The sequence below is a fragment of the Brachycentrus maculatus genome, unplaced genomic scaffold, assembly GCF_059751285.1.
Source record: "Brachycentrus maculatus isolate JH-2025_06_01 unplaced genomic scaffold, ASM5975128v1 h1tg000304l, whole genome shotgun sequence".
Lineage (NCBI taxonomy): Eukaryota > Metazoa > Arthropoda > Insecta > Trichoptera > Brachycentridae > Brachycentrus > Brachycentrus maculatus.
Genome location: NW_028281054.1, coordinates 305,299 through 326,463, shown reverse-complemented (window position 1 = coordinate 326,463; position 21,165 = coordinate 305,299). Strand labels below are relative to the sequence as shown.

The 21,165-nt window shown below is 30.9% G+C and overlaps 1 protein-coding gene across 2 annotated transcripts in view; it reads right to left on the bottom strand.

Annotated features, from left to right (window-relative positions):
* Positions 1–21,165, bottom strand: part of LOC148304784 (neuropeptides capa receptor-like) — a 256,462-nt gene that overhangs the window by 2,243 nt on the left and 233,054 nt on the right. The window contains exon 7 of one of the 2 annotated variants that reach the window (XM_088267738.1): positions 12,751–12,934. In XM_088267738.1, coding sequence (XP_088123864.1) covers positions 12,751–12,934 — 184 coding nt within the window. Of the gene's footprint in view, positions 1–12,746; positions 12,935–21,165 lie in introns of those variants that run through there. The other variant, XM_088267739.1, reaches the window with a different exon arrangement.

The window sequence follows — 21,165 nt, the reverse complement described above, 5'->3', positions numbered from 1 at the left end:
CGGCCGCCGCAAATAACAATATCGCGTAGTTTGCGTTATATTTACGCTCTTTTATTAGTCTTTTAAAAAAAAGGCGCTTAGCTAGAATGCGTTTAATGCTATCGTAAAAATTGAGAACATATTTTTGAATAGCTTTATGGCGCACATCATTTGTCAATTTGACAGTTTTAGTTCTAATATTGTTTGTCGGGTAATATATCCAAAATAAAACAAGGTTTGTTGGATTGAATTCTGCATTTATTTATGTATATGTTAATACGTGATTTCGTCTTCTTGTGACATTATCAAACACTGACTAAAAATATTTACCAAATGTCATTATTTACTAACAATAATCGCTACTATTAACATATACATAAATAAATGTAGAATTCAATCCAACAAACCTTGTTTTATTTTGAATATATTACCCAACAATTCAATATGGAATTCTACCAACTATCTGCAGCTACAATAAATAACTTATATTGTTTTCTTGTATGCTAAATATTGGTGACTTTTTTTGTAAAAATGATCCTTTTTTTAATTTTCCTTTTATTCCACTATTTGATTCAATATGTCCGCCTCCGTAGTGTAATGGTCAGCACGCTCGGCTACCGTTCTGGAGGTCCTGGGTTCGATTCCCAAGGGGGGCAAAATAAATTTAAGTGATTTTTTCACTGTAATATTTATTCTTATTACCCAGGACTGTTACCTGAAGCGGAGGGCTGATCACCTTTCCTTCATGTGTAAACGATCAAGATAACACTGCGTTTATATGACGCAGTGCCCTATGCACCATTGGGGTGCGGATAAGGGTTTTATTATTATTATTATTATTTGATTCAATATTGATAAAGCAAGAGTTGACAATACCCAATTTAAACCCCACCCACTCCTTTCAACCTATACAAACCCATCGTACCTTGACTAATATTATAAAATATTGTTTTGTAATTCTTAGTGCATGTTGGTCCTCGGGTCGACCAAAACCGTATTTGATCAAGATTTTATGTAGTCATCAACAGCATGCAAGCAATACTATACGTCACTAATACAGCACTTTAAGAGTGTGAATACTGATTATCCTGATGAAGAGACGAGTATGTCTCGGAACCGGTAGACAAGAATTTCGATGAAAGGTAATGTACTAACATTTCTTGTAAAGTAAAAAAAAGTATTGTCCTTTTTATTAGATATGTACAAGATCAAATATTTTTTCTCAAATATTGACCGATTTTAGTATTTCTTTCTGGTATTGGTGGAGAACATATCAAACACTCGTATTTTGTGTATTAAAAGCGTATTCAACTTTGTGGTATGATAATAAAACACCGTCCATGTCATTCATCGTTCACTTTGTTTATTACCTACCACTTGAAAACACTACTCACGACTGTCGGTTTTGAAATAACCATTCCATCATCAGGTCAAATATAGACAATAAAAAAAAAAAACGATTTTTTTTTTGGCTTCATTTGACCTGATGATGGGATGTTTATTCCGAGGTCGGTAGTTGTAAAGAAGTGTTTAGTTAAGTGATATTACAAAAAGTTAACGTTGAATGATTAGGAGAGTGTAATATTACCATACCACAAAGTAATAATGCTTTTAACGTACAAAACAGATTTTTTTAATTTTCATAACTTCAAAATGATTATTAAATTAAACAAATTGATTGTATGAAATCTCTTTTTTTTTCTTTTACATTAAACAAGACTGAGCCACAGCAACGCGCGGCTGAAGAAAGGATAAAGACGAAATATTATAAACAACAGAATTTGGAAGTCTCGCTATGTTGAACATTCGTAGTATTTTAGCAAAAATTTTAATCTTATAAAAAGATTAACCAGACGAAATAGTTCTTGTAAATTTGAAATACCTTCTTGGAAAAATATTATTTACGTAAGGTTCCCTACAAACTTATGTACCCTTTCAGATGTAAAGCTTGTAACATCGTACTTCAATTTTCATACTGCATAACGATTCAAGGAAAAATATGTAAGTCACTCCTTTCAATAACGTCATTTATAGAAAAACTTAATTTTTCAGGAGATCGTTTTTAAAATTTTAAAAATATAATACAAAGTATTAAAAATAAATATCAAGAAACTTATTGAATTTTTTACTGTACTACAGATCTTTTTAGGTAAAGCCTGAATGTATTTTCTCCATTTGAAAAATATGAAGTTTATTTAAAATAATAATTAAACAATACCTTTTCTTCAAAATGCAAAAACAACACTTTCTGCCATGTAGCGGGTAAATATCAAGTTTAAAATATGCTGCTTTTACCGGGAAATAGTACATTTTCTAGGCATTCCGAAAACATGCACAACTGAAAAGTGACGATTTTTGATATATGACGTTGTTGAAAGGAATGAGCGATTTGTGCAGTACGCTCCCGATTTTCTGAGGTCGGGTAAACTGAGATGTGGATTATCCGAGACACATTGTACATTCAAAAAATATTTACAACATTTTGAAAGTGTCCAAATACTTGTTCACAAATCTGGATTTTCTCAAATTAGGAGTTATTTTTTTTACATTATTTTTGACATCTCAACATAGATGAAGAAGAATTTGGGAGTCTGGGCATTTACAGAGCTTACGACCGTCATATATTCTGGTTAAAGTGATCACTTTACATACGTGTAACATTCACCAATTGTATCCATGATTAACAACCACACTACTGAAATTCTCGAAACTTCTAGATACATTGATCAAACTCAAAACACATTTAATTAAAGAAAAATTAAAGTTTTTTTTCTTTGTCTATGTTGAGATCCCAAAAATGCACTTTGTGCGTTGAAAAAAAATCATTTTTAGCGCATAAAGATTTTTCAGTTTTCCAATTTTTACGCAGCTTATAATTTGACCAGTTATATTATTCACTACATTCTGGGTATGTCCGAATCCTTGTTCACAAATCTTGGTTTTTAGTAAAATAATAATAATAAAAGCCTTATCCGCACCCCAATGGTGCATAGGGCACTGCGTCATATAAACGCAGTGTTATCTTGATGGTTTACACATGAAGGAAAGGTGATCAGCCCTCCGCTTCAGGTACCCAGTCCAGGGTAATATTAAATAAATATGACAGTGAAAAAATCACTTATATTTATTTTACCCCCCATGGGAATCGAACCCGGGACCTCCAGAACGGTAGCCGAGCGTGCTGACCATTACACTACGGAGGCGGACAAAATGGACATCTTGGTTTTTACACATACTTATTATTATTTGACACTTGAGTTATTACAACATGACATTCCAAACATCCGTATTCTTCTTCATCTTTATTGAGATGTCAAAAATTATAAAAATAACATGTAAAAAGCTTTAGTTTATATTGAATCCCGTAGATGGAATCATCTGTAGCTTTCGAAACTAGTCGTAACAATATAATGCCCAAGTGGTAAATAACAAGTGTTTTATTTGTAATTTTATCATGTCTTACTTAAAAGTGAATGGCGAAACAATAGTAATAAAATATATAGAGAACAAGGCAGGGGTTGAAAACCATGATTTTTGTGTAATTTTTGTAATTTGTAATTTTTTGTAATTTTTCTGTTCAAATTAATTAAAGTAGTGTATCATTATAATCATAACATATACGGTATGGTAAGGGTTTAATGCATGATTTTACATAATTTAATTTTGAAAACAGTTTTATTATGTAAATTAAAAATTACAAATGGGGTAATCGCGAACCGTAGGTTGACAAATCCTTCTACTGCATAAAGCGCAGTTTTAAATGTCTCTTTATTGACATTTTTTCGTTTTCGAAAATTGATTTTACGGGATTTTTTTCGCCATCCATCCCGGAAAATCGGGAGTGTACATTGAGAAACCTGAGCCTTTCGACTATCAGCACCGCAAGTACAGAGTAATAACATCGTACTAGATATTTCCTTAGAGATGCATCTCCCGGTCTTATAAAGGTTGTATCCTGTGGGAATTCGCCACATGAAGTTGTTTGGCTTCGGAGCTTACTTGAAACTGGAATATCTCGGCAGCGGTGGTTTTCGTATTTCTCGTACTCTTATATAAAATTGTATGGATTTAGTTCTCTTTTGCATGATACATAAATTAAGTGGAGTACATCATAAATATACAACCTTGTCCAAATGTACTAGGCACCCCTTCATGTCTTTAAATACTGCGACTCTTGGAATTCTTGCAATCTTTTCGGATTGTATCGTATTTTGATGGATTTTACCTACAACTTATTACTTGCTACCCCGACCTACGACAGTTAGGTGCGTGGTTTATTTAGAAATTCTCTTTTTATTTATTTCAAGGGTTAGTTTTATATGAAACATTACTCTCCCGTTATTTTGATTAGTGAAAAGTGCATTTTTTTGTACTTTTCATTTAAGACTTCATTATTTTATATTTAAATGCCAAAAAAGTGATTTGAGTGAAACTGAGCGGTCTCAAATAATATAATTGAATTCAGAAGGGTTGACCCGGGTAAAAATAGCTAAAAAAAATTATTGCCAAGTTATCCTGTAAAATGAGACCTAAAAATGTTTTTTTAAGGAATAACCCACAATGCCTCTGGCAACCTCCCCCTCTCGGTGAAAGCAACATTTAGGAACTTTTCATTTTTACCGTTTTTAAATCACATTTTCATACAGTGTACAAAATACATATAATATCACCGGTGAACGTGGAAGGGAAGGGTTAAGAGTCTTGACTGCAGTTAGGATAGTAAGGATAGGGAAGGTAAATGTAAAAAATACATCACAAACACCCAGATCAATTGAAAATAAAACATTCTTAATTCATTTTGCAATTGGCTAGAATCGAACCCGCGACGCCAGTTTCGCTGTCGAGCGTCTACCCAACTAAGTAGGTAACTACTGCAAAAATTGTAAAATATTTTTATATATTTTAACAAATTCAAACTTTTGAATTTTGTACTGACATTTCTCCGTGGAACTGACATTTCTCCGTTAATAAAATAAAATAACAACCATGTAGTTTTTTCCACAATAATTTTATTTCCTTTCTCTGGTCGGTACTATAAGAAAATTTAGAAAGGCAGTTAGGATTGCAGACACATACTCTTACTAAGTTATATAAATTGTATATTGAGTAAAAGTACAAGATTGCGTAAATTACATTAGCAAAAAACATGTACGAAAAATAATTTATTCATGGAATACACAGTGAAAATATTTATACAAAAAACATGCTTTTAACTTTTTCCAGAATCCAACCTTTTAAGTGTTTTTTTTTTTTTAATTGATAAAAAGTTCTTCGTTATGAGTAAAACATTAAAACTTAAAACGGTGTTAAATTTAATTTGCTTGGAATTAATTTATGTAGCGCGATTTTCTCTTGGTGTTATTATATTCATTCTAAAATTTTACCTTGTATAATAAATTGAGTTTTAGGATAAAATTCCTATATTTTTTCGCCCGGACAACGTTTTTAAAAGCAATTTTACACGAAATTTTCAATAGAATAAAGATTTATCATAACTTGTAGCGTTCAGCCAGAAATTTTAATTGAAATTTTATCCAGTTTTGAGCACTAATTTCCCAAAACGATAAATACAATTTAAAACTCGCTCGGGAACAACAATGCAATTCTCATTTCTTGGGGGAACTCGAGAAATTCAAACAAACTCTGGAAATCTCAATTTGTACAACTGATAAAACATTTCAAAAGTTGACACGATAAAGAAAGTTACATCAACGCGTTTCTTGAAATATTGCCGTTTTTGTTTTTGACATTCTGTGCGAAAAATCTAATCAAGTTTTTTCTTAACAGATTTTGTATCTGCAATTTAGAGCCTATTTTACATATATGACGTACTATTTAATTACGTATTTATTTTTCTGTATTTTCGACTAGAGGCTTGTTTGTCTTTTTGGTCAAGTGGTAAATGGTAGACAAACGACCGAAATAAATTCTCGGGTTCGATTCCCAGGGCGGTCAATATGTACGAGTACTCTTTATTTAGTAATACAGTATTTGTAACTTTAAATTTTATTTAATATCACCCTGGACTAGTACAAATAGCGCAAGACTGATCACTTTATCATCACACAATTAGTGTAGTGCCCTATGCACCATTGGGAGAGGATAAAAGTTTGAAGAAGAAAGGCTCAAAAACTGAATACCCTACCGACATGAGGATCTCTCAAGAACATTTTCACTTATAAATTAGCAAAAAAATCGGTAAATGCCAATATTTGTAAGCTCATTCGTAAATATATATATATGTTTGAAAATATATTGTTTTTTTTTTCTTATGCCACTACTTATCGAATGATGGCGCATAGGGTACTGGATCATGTATAAGCAGTAGCATGCGACCGAATGTTAATTTTTTAAACACGTCACGTAATATGCAACGTTTTAATCAGTGCTGGCTGGAAGATAATTATTTTAAGACTTGGTTAAAAACAAGTGAAAATAGTGAAGAATATGCATACTGTAAGTTCTATTTAACAGATCTTGCTATATGTAAAGCAATGGCAAATAGGCACCTACTTAATCAAAACAAAAATACGTATACCAGGTATTTAGATACTAAAACGATGAAGAGACTATTATCAAAACAACCACTTAGCAATGATTCATGTTACAAACTAAAAATAGAAAAGGATTTGATTTCTAAAAAAATAGTGCGTCCGCCTCCATAGTGCAATGGTCAGCGCGCTCGGCTACCGTTCTGGAGGTCCCGGGTTCGATTCCCAGGGGGGGGGGTCAAATAAATATAATTGATTTTTCACTCTAATATTTATTCAATATTACTTTGGACTGGTTCCTAAATCGGAGGGTTGATCACCTTTCCTTCATGTGTTAACGATCAAGATAACATTGCGTTTATATGATGCAGTGCCCTATGCACCATTGGGTGCGGATAAAGGTTAAAAATAATAATAATAATAATATATACATTAGTACGAGTACTGTTTTATTTTCTCAAAAAGGTAAGTTTTTCAATATACTACAATAATTTTTTTTTTTTTACAGATTTTGGGTTATTGATTCTATACAGATTTTATACAAATTTCTAGACTGTTTGATTCAGATTTTTGGTTTGGCATATGGCAACACTGGTTGTGACCCTTGTGGAAGCAAAGACTCTTCTCCAGTCGATGAGAAAAAGTGACAATGTTTACGAATTTGACAATGTTTTTTTTAATTACAGTCCGATTTTTTAAAAGCAAGTTTACTTTGTGTAATTGCTTTCTTTGAAGCATACAATCTATTATCCAGGGGGCAAACCTCAGCTCTCACTTTTAGCCTTTAATTAAACTTCCGAAAATCACAATCTTCACCCGGGACACCCTTTAAAATGCCCTTTCTTCTGTTTGTGTTAGGCTGCTCTGAATATTGAATTAAGTGTGCTAGATGATCCTTCTTTCAAAACTTTGAAATGCTTCTGCCGGCAAAAAGAAGTTGTTTTTAAATTACGTTGAATTCAAACATAACTCTCGTAAACAAATGGAGTTCATCGTCCTTGCTTCTAGTTTACTATTATAAAAAATCATACTATAATCTCAAACTGCCTGAAAGATGAGGATAGTAGAGATTAGTTCCTCAAACGTTTAGAATTTCAATATTGAAGGATATTCCTATGCAGATGTGATATTGTGCTACGATTCTACGTTATCTCTATTAGCTTATGTACTCCTGGTATACATATTTATTTTTATTTTTATTTAATAAGGTTACAAACGTTTTCTTAACATTTCTACTTACAATGTTAAAATTGTCCGCCTCCGTAGTGTAATGGTCAGCACGCTCGGCTACCGTTCTGGAGGTCCCGGGTTCGATTCCCAAGGGGGGTAAAATAAATATAAGTGATATTTTCACTGTCATATTTATTCAATATTACCCTGGACTGGTACCTGAAGCGGAGGGCTGATCACCTTTCCTTCATGTGTAAACGATCAAGACAACACTGCATTTATATGACGCAGTGCCCTACTATGCACCATTGGGGTGCGGATAAGGGTTTTATTTATTTTGTTAAAATTAAAAACGCAGTTCTCTCCAATGAAGATACTAAGCTCTTGTGCTTGGAGAGGGATGAACTAACACTTGTTAGTTTTGTTTGTTGGTAGTAAAATTTATTTTTATTGAAATTATTTTTTTTCCTCATATTATTTCGTAAAAAAGGAAGAACGATAAATATTTCAAATCAAGTTGTTACTTTAAAAAAATAACATCTCATCTGTAGGATGAAAAATCTAATATCATTAATCGATTCGGCAGTCACTTTGTGGTAAAATTTATCCATTTTTAATTTAAATTTTACATAGTAAACACCATTATTTCATAAAATCTATTGTGATACATATTTCGATGCATTCCCCATTATTTTCAAATAAAAACGGTGTTTGAAAATGATGCGGATTGTGTCGAAACACGTGTCAGAAAAGGTTTTAAAAGATAATGGAATTTACCAAGTAAAACTTAAATTGAAAATATAATATTTATGTTGCTAAGAAAGATGACGCATCCAATATTAATAAAACAAACTAAAAAATTAAAAAAGCAGGAAAATGATTTCATTTCTACATTTCATACCAAATAAAGTATTCTTCTCGCCTCAAGGCACAGTTTTTTCTTCAATATTTGTACGTTGCGTGATTTTTAAAAGATGTTGTAAAAACTACTACGTGGTAGGGCACCCTTTGAATAATTTAAAAGATGAATTTTTATGTTATAACTTTATTCACAGGAGTCTTCTTAAAGCATCTCTTTTGCAAGCCTTTTCGCTTCTTTTAAGTTTGCTTCATACACGGTGTCTCTTAAAAAAACATAAAAATAATAATCTTAAAACTGTTTTCCCAAATTATGCACCGAATTTGGATGAATTTTTATTTTAATGAATTTTCACATGATAAAAATAAAAACTTTATCTCCAAATCCATATTAATTAATGTCATGTGAATCATGTGAGAAACACTAAGTTAAGCTCAAATGAGTGAAAAAATTAATTGAAATGGTTGGGAGTTGGAATGATCGACGGATATGTATGAGGTGATGCATGAATGTGTAAGAGGCGAAGATTGTTTGCAAAGACATTGGCGTGACGTTCTATTCTCTCTGCCCACTCCTGTGGATAATTGGCGTGATATTTAGTTACTTATATAAACTGGTAGAAAATTATAAAATTTTGAGCGGTAATGAATGAAATTCATAAAAAAAACATTTTGCAATTGAATTAATGTTATATTTGACATAATTTCACGTTTTTTTGCGCATGTTTAAGAAAATGATATAAAATACTTAGCGACCACTAATTTTGCACCCCCGTGTCCGTATTAGTGAGAGCCTTCACTATCAGAAACCCCTTAGTACAGGTTACTACCATGCGAAAATAAAGAATAAATATTACTCTAGTTTAGCGATCCTCAAACTTTTTAGCGACGGAACCCTTTTAAAATACTAAATACTGTGCGGAGCTCTAACATCAGCAAAATCTGGTTAACCGTTCATTATTTAACAATAATTTTTAATGAAAAATCTTACACAAATCAATACATATCAATCATCTGACTTATAACAACAGCATACAAAACAAACTATATTGATTTGGCTTTTATATTATGGAATAACATGATAATTTAAAAATAAAAATATAACTCTTATCCAATTTCGTGGGCTTAACGATGAAATTGAGTTTATTTATGAAATTACTACTAGTTTTGAAAAATTTCAACGTTCTCATCAACATTTCGGTTGGGTTTGTATTTTAATCCCCTGTTAACCTTATAACAGTTGGCAAAACAGTTGGGCTCGTCAAATGCAATAATAAATCCTTGCCGAGTCACGCTCGGGCTAGTCTGGTTAATGAGAACGTCTGTTTGTTCTTAAAACTAGTCATGTTTACATTAATAAACTCAAAAAGTGGTATTACGCAAGTGTTTTATTTTTATATTTTATGTAAACAAAACTATACACACAAAATACAAATAACATCGTATTGATTCCACTGTAAATTAATATATAATTTTTTATTTAGTGGGAGAAGGTAGGAAACATTTTTGTTTGGTTTTACATTATATTTGAACAACTATTTAATGCAGTTTTTGCATTGCAAAATTTATAAATTAGCGCTCTTGAGGTGGCATTTTTCGAAAATGTCGCTATATTAATCACCCCAAATTACTATTTTTATTTTTATTTGTTATATACACCTTTATTATGCTGCTTCTTGCGGTAGAACCCTCGCAGAAGCTTTGCGGAGCCTTAGAGCTTCCCAATGCACACTTTGAGAACCGCTGGCTCTACTCTGTGACTAGTGTTGTCAGGAACAAATATGCCCCTGTGACGCGTAATATCTTTTACTTTGTAAAATACCTGTTCTTTACAGGTTAAAACTTAATCAATATACGATATGTTAAAATAAATATGAATCCATACGATACGTGACGATCCTCTATAGGGAAAATCTGTATATCAGTAAGAAATTCTGTGAAAAATTAAGAGATTTTGAGCGAGTATATATTTTTCATCCGCCTCTATGGTGTAGTGGTTGGCGCTCTAAGTTACCATGCTGGAGGTCTTGGGTTCGATTCCCAAGAGGGTCAAATAAATATAAATGATTCTTCTGTCTAATGTTTATTTTATATGACCCTGGACTGGTACTTGAGGCGGAAGGCTGATCACCTTTCCTTCGTGTATTTAACGATCAAGATAACACTGCTTCTATACGATGCAGTGCCCTATGTATGCCCAGGGTAAGGGTTAGAAGAAGAATATATATGTTTTTTATTTAAATATACTCTTACACATTGAATAAAACTTAGTACATCAAATGTCTTAGTCTTATCTATAGCATATCGTCAAAAATTGTATACGAGATTTTCGTGTGAACTTGGCGTTACCCACATGATTCATATGATACGAATTCATACGGATGTGGAAATTAAGATTTTAGTTTTATGATGTCGTAAAATTACATATAACATAACGCACCAAAAATTTATCGCCCTAGATACAGGTTTTATGATATCGCTCACCCTTTCAAGAACGTCATAAATCAAAAAACTTGATTTTTCAGGAAATTTTAATGTTTAAAAATTAATATCAAGCCACTTATTGAACTTTTTACTGTGCAATAGATCTTTTTAGGTAAAACCTGAAGGTTTTTCCTCCATTTGAAAAATATTTAGTATATTTAAAAAAAATAATTTAAAAATACCTTTTCTTCGAAATGCAAAAACAACACTTAGTGGGTAAATATTAAGTCTGAAAAAATGCTGCTTTTGCTGGGATATAATACATTTTATGGACATTCCGAAAACATGCACAACTGAAAATTGACGATTTTTGATTTATGACGTTCTTGAAAGGAGTGAGCGATATGGCGTCATGAAATGGAAGCTCTGTTCATCGACGCTACATAATAATAACATCATGATAGCATGTTACACCATACACACACACACATATACACATATTAATATTTTTATTTGTATATGTATGTATGTGTATGTGTATGTGTATTATTTTGCAATCCTTTCACCGGTTTTAGATTTAAAATTCTTAATTAATCCGATTGTTTATAAAAATAAAATACTTCATCAATATACTGATGTTATGGGACCAGAAAGAAAATTTTTATGCTGGAGCATTCCACCGGCTTTCATTTAGACTTATTTCAAAAGACACTTTACTTAAATTAAAACGGAAATAAGATTGAAAAATTTGACAAAGATATGTGAATGAAATTTATGTTACTAATATGTCACGTATCCAGTGAAAACTTGGTTTTCCCCTTATCAAAGGTTTGGTAGCGGAACTCGTGTTCTTTTGGAGGTTTTTAAATAGCGCTTCTGAATTGATTTGAAGTCTGAGTCCTACAGTTTTTTGGACACATCGCCAGAAGAAACGTTGACAGCCTCGAATGGTTAATGGTCATGACAAAGTTGAAGGTAGTAGAAGAAGAAGAAGAAGATCTTCCACGTAATTAAGAAAAGGTTCACTGACCCATCAAGGCTTTAACAAGTTCATCAGAGGTTGGAGCAATGCGGATGGTGACGTTTTGGTAGAGATGGAAGAGTACATAAAATATCTCAAGGACAAGGAGAAAGGAGGACGACTCTCAGCAATAAAAACAATAACGTTGAAGAAGAAATGTAAACAAGTCTCTTAAGAAGAAGTCAATATATTCATTGATTGACTCGGCATCACTTAGTGGTAAAATCTATCCATTTTTAATAAATGTTTTACTTAGTAAATACTACTATTTCTCATGTTTCTGTTAAGGTTAGTTTGTTGGTAATTAATAAATCCTTTACAGATGAAGCTACATCCCAATCACTTTTGTTTTTTTTTCACTGGTTTATGGGTCGGGGCACATTTTTTTATTACTTCTGTACATTTGTACTTAAACTATGGCGATTGTTTGTATATCTACGTTTATGTTTTTGGTTGTAAATTGTATTTCAGTCCACGGGATAATAATTCCAACTGATCTTTGTTAAACACGGTATTAGAAAGTTTAGCCACTCAATCGAAGAATTTATGTTCACTACAGTTATTAGTTTGGGTCGACTCATTATTTTTATTTTTATTAATCAACAGATTTTTAAATTTTTTGTTAAGTATAGATTTCTTCTTATGAGATGTACTAGCTATATATACGAAATGGTGGTATTTACTAAGTAGAACATTAATTTTAAAAGTCAATATTTCTCTGTTTTGTGATTCTAGAACACCACAATTCTTTACATTATAAATATTAATTTGTCTCGACGAGAATGTAGAATAGTTTGTTGAAATTACCTGTTACTCATGACGTTGTATAGAATTGGGTTGACAGTACTGGACACGTAGTACAGCCATCCAGTGACGGAGAACATGACCTCGTTGATGTCCTTGAAATGGGCCCAGTTCTGACCGTAAATGTAGATCAATCTCTGGGCATGAAATGGGGCCCAGCAGAGGAAGAATGCGACGACCACCGCAGCTAAAAAAAATAAGAAAAGGAGATTAATAAATCAAACAATTGGTTAGCAGTAAAGCCCTGGATCTTTTACTCTACCTCGCTTGGTCTTTAGCGATTGTTTTTAGCCCCGTTTAAGAGGTAAAGTCAATTTTTTAGATACGGCGAATATAGAGAAGATGCCAATTAATCATTCACCTTGATATCCAAACCTCACACATACCAATCAAATGAGCTTACCACTTATATAGAGGTAGTATTCCATATTAAATGATTTGTTATTATTGTTGATATTGAATAACTTGTAGGATAATGTCCTAAGAAGACGAAATGCGTCACGTTTTAAAATATCCATAAATAAATGTAGAATTCAATCCAACAAAAACCGTGTTTTATTTTGGATATATTACTTAATAATTCTATATAAATGTACTGAACGAACATAGTCCTAACTTATAAAGCACCATTTTCGCAAAATAAAAGACCTCAACGACGCATTGCAATGATATTCTGCATTATATTGTTTATTCAAAGAAAAACCAATAAAATCTAGGTCAAAGGTTTCCTTTCATTTGGACAAATTGACTTGGTTCCGTTAGAGTCGCATAGCCATCGAATGTACTTTTACACATTTACAAAACGAATACATAACAAAGAAGTTATTTATAACTTTAAGTAATTTTCATAGTAAGTCATTTATAACTTTAAGTATATATGTGGTTATATACTAATTTTATTAACATTTTTGTAAAAAAATAAATAAGTAAAAATGACTATCCACAAAGTAAATGCTTTAAATATTCATGATATTGAGAATATTAAGTAATTATTTGAAAACACAGGACTTTACTAGCAAAACTGAAGTTTTTTTTTAAACTGAGGCTAACGTTATTAGGTAAGTATTTCGGAAAATATTTTTTCTAAAACAGGAATGATTAATTTTTTTGTGAAGCGAGTAAAAACATGGTCCGTAGCTCAAACAGCGCCGTCATTCATGGTTATGTTTGTTACGAGAAAATTCTTATTTTTTATGACGTAAAAAAAACCCTTATAAATATGAATTTAATACTACTTCAAAAAAATTAACATGGGTATAACGAATGCTTCCGAAAAGCAAGTTTTTAAAATATTTTTTAACGACATCCCTTGAACACATTTCATACTTTGAACATTATGCGTTGATTTATACACCGACATTTTTATGATATGATAATATTATATTATCACGTTTTTGCGACTGAAAACTACCCCATATATTTCCACGAGATTTTTTTGTTCGTTATCAAACCTTACTCGATATCTCAATAGTGCATAGGGCATTGTTTAGGATTGACACAGTGTGTTCTTGGTTGTTAATTACATAAAGGCAATGTGACCTATATCTGCGCTTAAGGTATTGATTAAATGGATTTCAAATAAATTTTAAAATTAAGTAAAAATAAGTTATTTTTATTTCATATACACATATGTATATGTATATATATTTATGTTTATATATATATATATATATATATATATATATATATATATATATATATATATATATATATATATATATATATATATATATATATATATATATATATATATATATATATATATATATATATATATATATATATATATATATATATATATATATATATATATATATATATATATATATATATATATATATATATATATATATATATATATATATAATCCTCCGTAGTGTAATGGTCAGCACGCTCGGCTACCGTCCTGGAGGTCCCGGGTTCGATTCCCAGGGGGGGTCAAATAAATATAAGTGATTTTTTCACTGTAATATTTATTCAATGTTACCCTGGACTGGTACCTGAAGCGGAGGGCTGATCACCTTTCTTTCATGTGTAAACGATCAAGATAACACTGCGTTTCTATGAAGCAGTGCCCTATGCACCATTGGAGTGCGGATAAGGGTTATATGTATATATTTTTCTTCGGTAAATATTCTTATTTAATTTCACAAATGCACTTATCACCTTTTTATTCTCTATGTTTATGAACTCAGTTAAGTAAAAGTGCAGACACAATATGGACTTAACAATAACTTTAATATTCTAACTTTTCTCTCAGGGACATTTAAAAACTCATTTATCAGCGACGGCTTAAAAAGCATTCGCTGAATAAAATTTTTAACGCATCTTTCTCTTTTTATAGCCATTATTTAAAGAATATTGCGCTCTCTCGAAATAAATTTATTTCAAACGATAGAAAAGCGCTTTTTGTATATTTTTCATTTATTTTTTAATATTAAGTTAAATAAAATAACATAACATTCACTTTGGTTAAAATTGAATAAGCATGTATAAAATTTTTCCTTCATTTCCCATCAAAATATCTAGTAAGTCTACTTTACAATATTAATATTTTTTTTTTACTAAAACATATTTTTTTTTAGCTAAGAAATAAAAATCCACTTGATGATCTGTAAATCTTGTACATGGGTAAATAAAAAACGCAAATCCCATTTTTTGATTATTATTCTGTACGAATATATTTATCTCAGCTATGCTCTCTTCTCTCATTTCACCATTCGAATATCTATAAAAAATCGTTTTGTCGCACATTCGTTTGAGAGATTGCATTGATAATAACTAATTTCATGAATTGATTCGGCAGTAGCTTTGTGGTAATATCTTTTTATGTTCAATATAAGTTTCACTGAGTAAATACCACGATTTTTTTATAATCCACGTGGATTGATTGATGATGTGTTCAAAAATAATGCGGATTGAACTGAAACACGTGTCACTACAGATTTTTTTGAAATTGTATTTTCCAAGTAAAACTTAATATGTCAATAGTATAAAAAACTTGCCAAATGCCAAATTTTCCTCGGTCTCTGAATCTATTACCAACGACTATCGATTCGTAGATTTGCGTCAACCGGTTTGTTTAAAATCTGTAAAAATTTTACATTAATTAGTTTTTAAAACTTTTACACAAATACTTTAATGGCTCCAAACAATGTCCGCCTGCGTAGTGTAATGGTTAGCTTGTTCGGCTACCGTGCTAGAGGTCCTGGGTCCGATTCCCGGGGGGAAGTGAAAATAAATATTAGTATTTTGAATATTAGCATTGTAAATTTTGTGGTATGTCAGCAAAAATGTGGAATTTATTATTATGTCAGACCGTAAAAATTTCATTTTAATGACCTGATTATGGAACTATTATTCCAAAACTGGTAATCACGAATTAGAGCTATTACAGTGAACGATGAATGATAAATATATATATATATATATATATATATATATATATATATATATATATATATATATATATATATATATATATATATATATATATATATATATATATATATATATATATATATATATATATATATATATATATACATATATATATAAATATATAGATATATATATATATATATATATATATATATATATATATATATATATAGATATATATATATATATATATATATATATATATATATATATATATATATATATATATAAATATATATATAGATATATATATATATATATATATATATATATATATATATATATATATATAAATATATATATATAAATATATAAATATATAAATATAAATATATATATATATATATATATATATATATATATATATATATATATATATATATATATATACAATATATATCTATATATATATATATATATATATATATATATATATATATATATATATATATATATATATATATATGTACATACAAATATATTATTCAGGAATTAATTCTCTAATTTTCATTCAATATTACTCTGGACTTTGCCTTAATGACCCCTTAATGACACCTTGCCTTAATGAAAGTTACGATCAAAATAAACTGCGTCAATACGATGCAGTGCCCCTTGCACTATTGGATGCGGATAAAGATTAGAAGAAAATATTTATTTATGATATCTACATAATTTAAATAGCTAATTAAGGAAAATGAATAATGATACCCTGTAACGTCATCTGCTTGATAGATTACTCCAATTAATAACGCAGACATCCAGGAAATTAAGTTGAATTCGAGTATTATATTTTACCATTTCCGTCCATAATACAATGTAATGTGATTGGATTCGGAATTTCGGCCCTATTATACCAAATAATTAAGAAGAGAAGTCGAATAGAAGGAATTATTGTTCCGAAAATTTGGTATTTATGGGGGAATTACGTGTGTCTGTCATAGCTAGTACAATATCTCTCGTTGTATGCGATCAAAACGCTACGTATTTTAATTTGCGTCATAATGATGTTATATTTTGACATCTCAACAAAGACGAAGAAGAAAATGAAAGTCTGGGTATTTACGGGGCTGACGACCGCCATAGGCTGGTTGAGTGATCACTTTACACACGTGTAACATTAATCAATTCTACCCATTATTAAATATACATGTTAATATAATTTCATATTATTTTTTGACATCTCATCAAAAGTGAAGAAGAATATGAAAGTCTGGGTATTTACGGGGCTGACGACCGTCATAGGCTGGTTGAGTGATCACTTTACACACGTGTAACATTCACTAAATCTACACATGATTGACAACCGCATTACTCAAATTCTTAGAAGTTCTATATTGGTGAGAAAATAGATGTCTCTAGTGTGATGAAAAAAATAGATGTCTCTAGTGATTCAAGAACAAGGTTTCTAAATTGGTTCATATATATAGAACTTCCAAGTATTTGAGTAGTGTGGTTGTCAATAATGAGTAGAATTGGTGAATGTTACACGTGTGTAAAGTGATCACTTAAACCAGCCTATGACGGTCGTCAGCCCCGGTAAATTCCCAGACTTCTATATTCTTCTTCATCTTTGATGAGATGTCAAAAAATAATATGAAAATAACTCCTGTAATTGGAGATAATCCAGATTTTGTGAACAAGTATTTGAACACACTCAATTTGAAAAAAATCTTTTTTATTAAGTAGAAACTCTTTTATTAGTTTGTGAGGTCCGAATCCTGGATTATGTTTACATACATGAGAAATGCCAGAAAATATCATTTTCATTTTTATTATTTAAGCTTATAATTTCACCAATTGTTTTATTTACATAATTTTGAGCGTGTCCAAACAATTTTTTTTTGTTTTGTTAACAAGTATTTGACTAAAACTCAACAAACAAATAATAGTAATCCAAAAAAAAACTATTTATCATTATTGATTGTAAACAATAAACAATGAATGTAAGTCCCTCTCTAAGCACAAAAACGAAGTCTATTTTTTGAAGAGGAACAGAGTTACTAGTATTAAGTAACTGGATATGCTAATAGTAGAAAAGTCTAGCAAATGATGAAATTATAATCTTTTTTGTAACTATACTAAATAAATAGCTGAGATAAGCATTATCGATAAAATTAAGAACGTGTAGAACGAATAAGTGAGGAAATAATGATAAAACAAATTTATGAGGCGAATATAATTGGAAAAAGGAGCAGAGGTAGACCGACAAAAACTTGGCACGATCAGGTATGCCAATACTCGAAAGTGGTCAGGTTAGGAGTCGTAATAATCGTCGGGTATGGATGAGGAAATGCATGAACGTGGAAGAGGCGAATAATGTTTGCAAAGAGTGGTGTGGCGTTCTATTCTCTCTGCCTACCCCTGCGGGGAAGCGGCGTAATGGTTAGTTAGTTAGTTGGTTTATCATTAATGATTATAAACTTTAAATAATGAATGTAATCCCTCTCTAAGCACAAAAGCTTAGTCTCTTTTTTGAAAAGGAACAGCGTGACTAGTATTAAGTAACCAGATATGTTAATAGTATAAACGTCTAGCAATTGAATGAAATTATAATCTTTTTTGTAACTTTATAAAATATATAAATATGAAAAATTACAAAATTCTAGTTCAGTTTTTTTTTAAACCAGTTTTTTTTTAAATTAATAAATCCGTTATAATTGTATACTTAATTAGTTTTCAAAACTTATACGAAGTTATTTTATTGGCTCGAGTATCGCCGATATTTTTTCGAGACAGACAATATACTCGTGGGTACTTGAAGGAAGGGTTCGCCATCAAACCTCGCTCCAGATTTTTTTGACAGGAGAAACTAATTCACCATGGAATATGGAATCCCGTTTGTGAGAAACTTCCCAACTCCAGACCTCTATGATTGAATTCATTTGCCAGATAAAGTACATTTTTATGTATTTGTTTTTTTTGAAAAATGTTATATCATGTAAGAAGATCGTATTTTATCGTTAATTTAGTCAAAATAATTAAAATTGAAAGCTAGGCCTCTTTTTTGAAGAGGTACAGTGTGATTAGTATAAGTTTATTTAATGTAAAAATGTGTATGAAAAGAATTGAAAAGTAATATTTTAAGTTTATTAACAAAATATATTTCGTACAGCTAAGGTTTATAGTCGTCTGCCTCCGTAGTGTAATGGTCAGCACGCTCGGCTACCATTCTGGTGGTCCCAGGTTGGATTCCCAAAGGGGGGCAAATAAATATATCTGATTTTTTCACTCAAATATTAATTCAATATTACCCTGGACTGGTACATGAAGTGGAGGGCTGATCACCTTTCCTTCGTGTGTTAACGATCTAGATAATACTGCGTTTATACAATGCAGTGTCCTATGCACCATTGGGGTACGGATAAGGGTTTGAAAGGTTTATAGAAGAATAACCTTTAAATGTGTTAATAATAATATGTATATGGATTTGCGCTTTCACAATTAAAAAGCTCTCAAATTGGAGTTAAGTAGGGTTTCATTTAGGTAATGGTTTTAGTTCGGCTAGATCACAGTATGCTAGATGACGCTCGGAGACCATTGGCTGTTGACTGCTGTTTAAAATTTAAGTTAGGATAAGTTAGTTTTTGTAAGGTTTCTTAGTTCAACTAGATCACAGCTTGCTAGGTGATGCACTGTGACTTGGTGAAAGTTGGTTGTTTAAGTTAGATGAGGTTATGTTTTTTTTTATTCGGCTAGATCACAGCGTACAAGGAGACCCACTGAGACAGTAAATTGTTGCCTGCTGTTTTTAAAACGAAGATAGCTAGAAAGCTATGTACATAAGTATTCCAAACAGTCTTATTTCCGTATTTAATTATTTATCCATGTATTAAGGCGCGGTATGCGTTAACTCGCAAATTAATTTTCCCTAAATACAGGTAATATTTAACGTAATTAATATTTTTGTTTAAACACCGTTTTAGTTTTGAAAAAATAAGTTTTTCATCGAATTAATTAGTATGGTTTCGACAAGAAAAAAGTTATAAAAAGATAAGGAGATAAAAAAATTTATTTAAACATTTTTTCCACACATATTGTGTCGGGCTGTGGTTCCGTGGTTAGTGTCGCAGACTTTTAAGTCAGAGTTTCTCAGTTCGAACCCCTGTACAGCAATTAGATACCTATTTCTAATAATAAGCCGCTAAGGCTCACAGAAATAGTATGAAATTGAAATATTTGTATTAATAATAAAAACACATATATCTCTCTCTTTATTTAAATTTTATTGTAATATTAAAATAAACAAAACAAGATCCTATAAACATTCATTTTAAAAAAATCGGTCGTGGACCGCGTCTGAGTGCATTCTGATTTCAACACAAACTCTCGAGATTTCAGCCTTACACATGCCTTAGGATAGTTTGACAAAAAAATGCAGATAATTCGCGTAATATTTCGATAACATGACCCCGAGATGACTGTGTATCATACCATAATGCGAAAAACATATTCTGTATATAACGCCCAACTTGTTTGACAATACAGCGGAGTTCTATTGTTGAAATTTCCTGGCCGGAAAAAACCCACATGCGGAACATACCCACATACTTTTCCTTACAAAACATTCTAACCCAAAGGGGATGATAGCTTTGTCAACCGGTGCATTTTTTTTATGGTATTCAGTTACAAAAAAAAACTACAGAAAAAACGAACAAAGAGATTGATGATTGCAAACTTGAGATACTATGGCTACCTCAACTAGTTTTTTTTGCAAGTATAATAAAGTAAACTCCCCTTTAACGTTGAGATAAGTACCACGTTATCGGAGAGAACGTTAAAGAGGGTAAATATTTTAAATTATGTTTTAATATAATAATGACTCATTTCAGTCATTTTCACTTGTTAAAATGTATACGATTGAAAGCAATTACCCTATATAACGTTCCCTCCGATAACGCGGTACCTATATCAACGTTATAGGAGGGTTTACTGTATAAATGATTTATTTATATTCTTCTCACTTCTTCTAACCTTTAT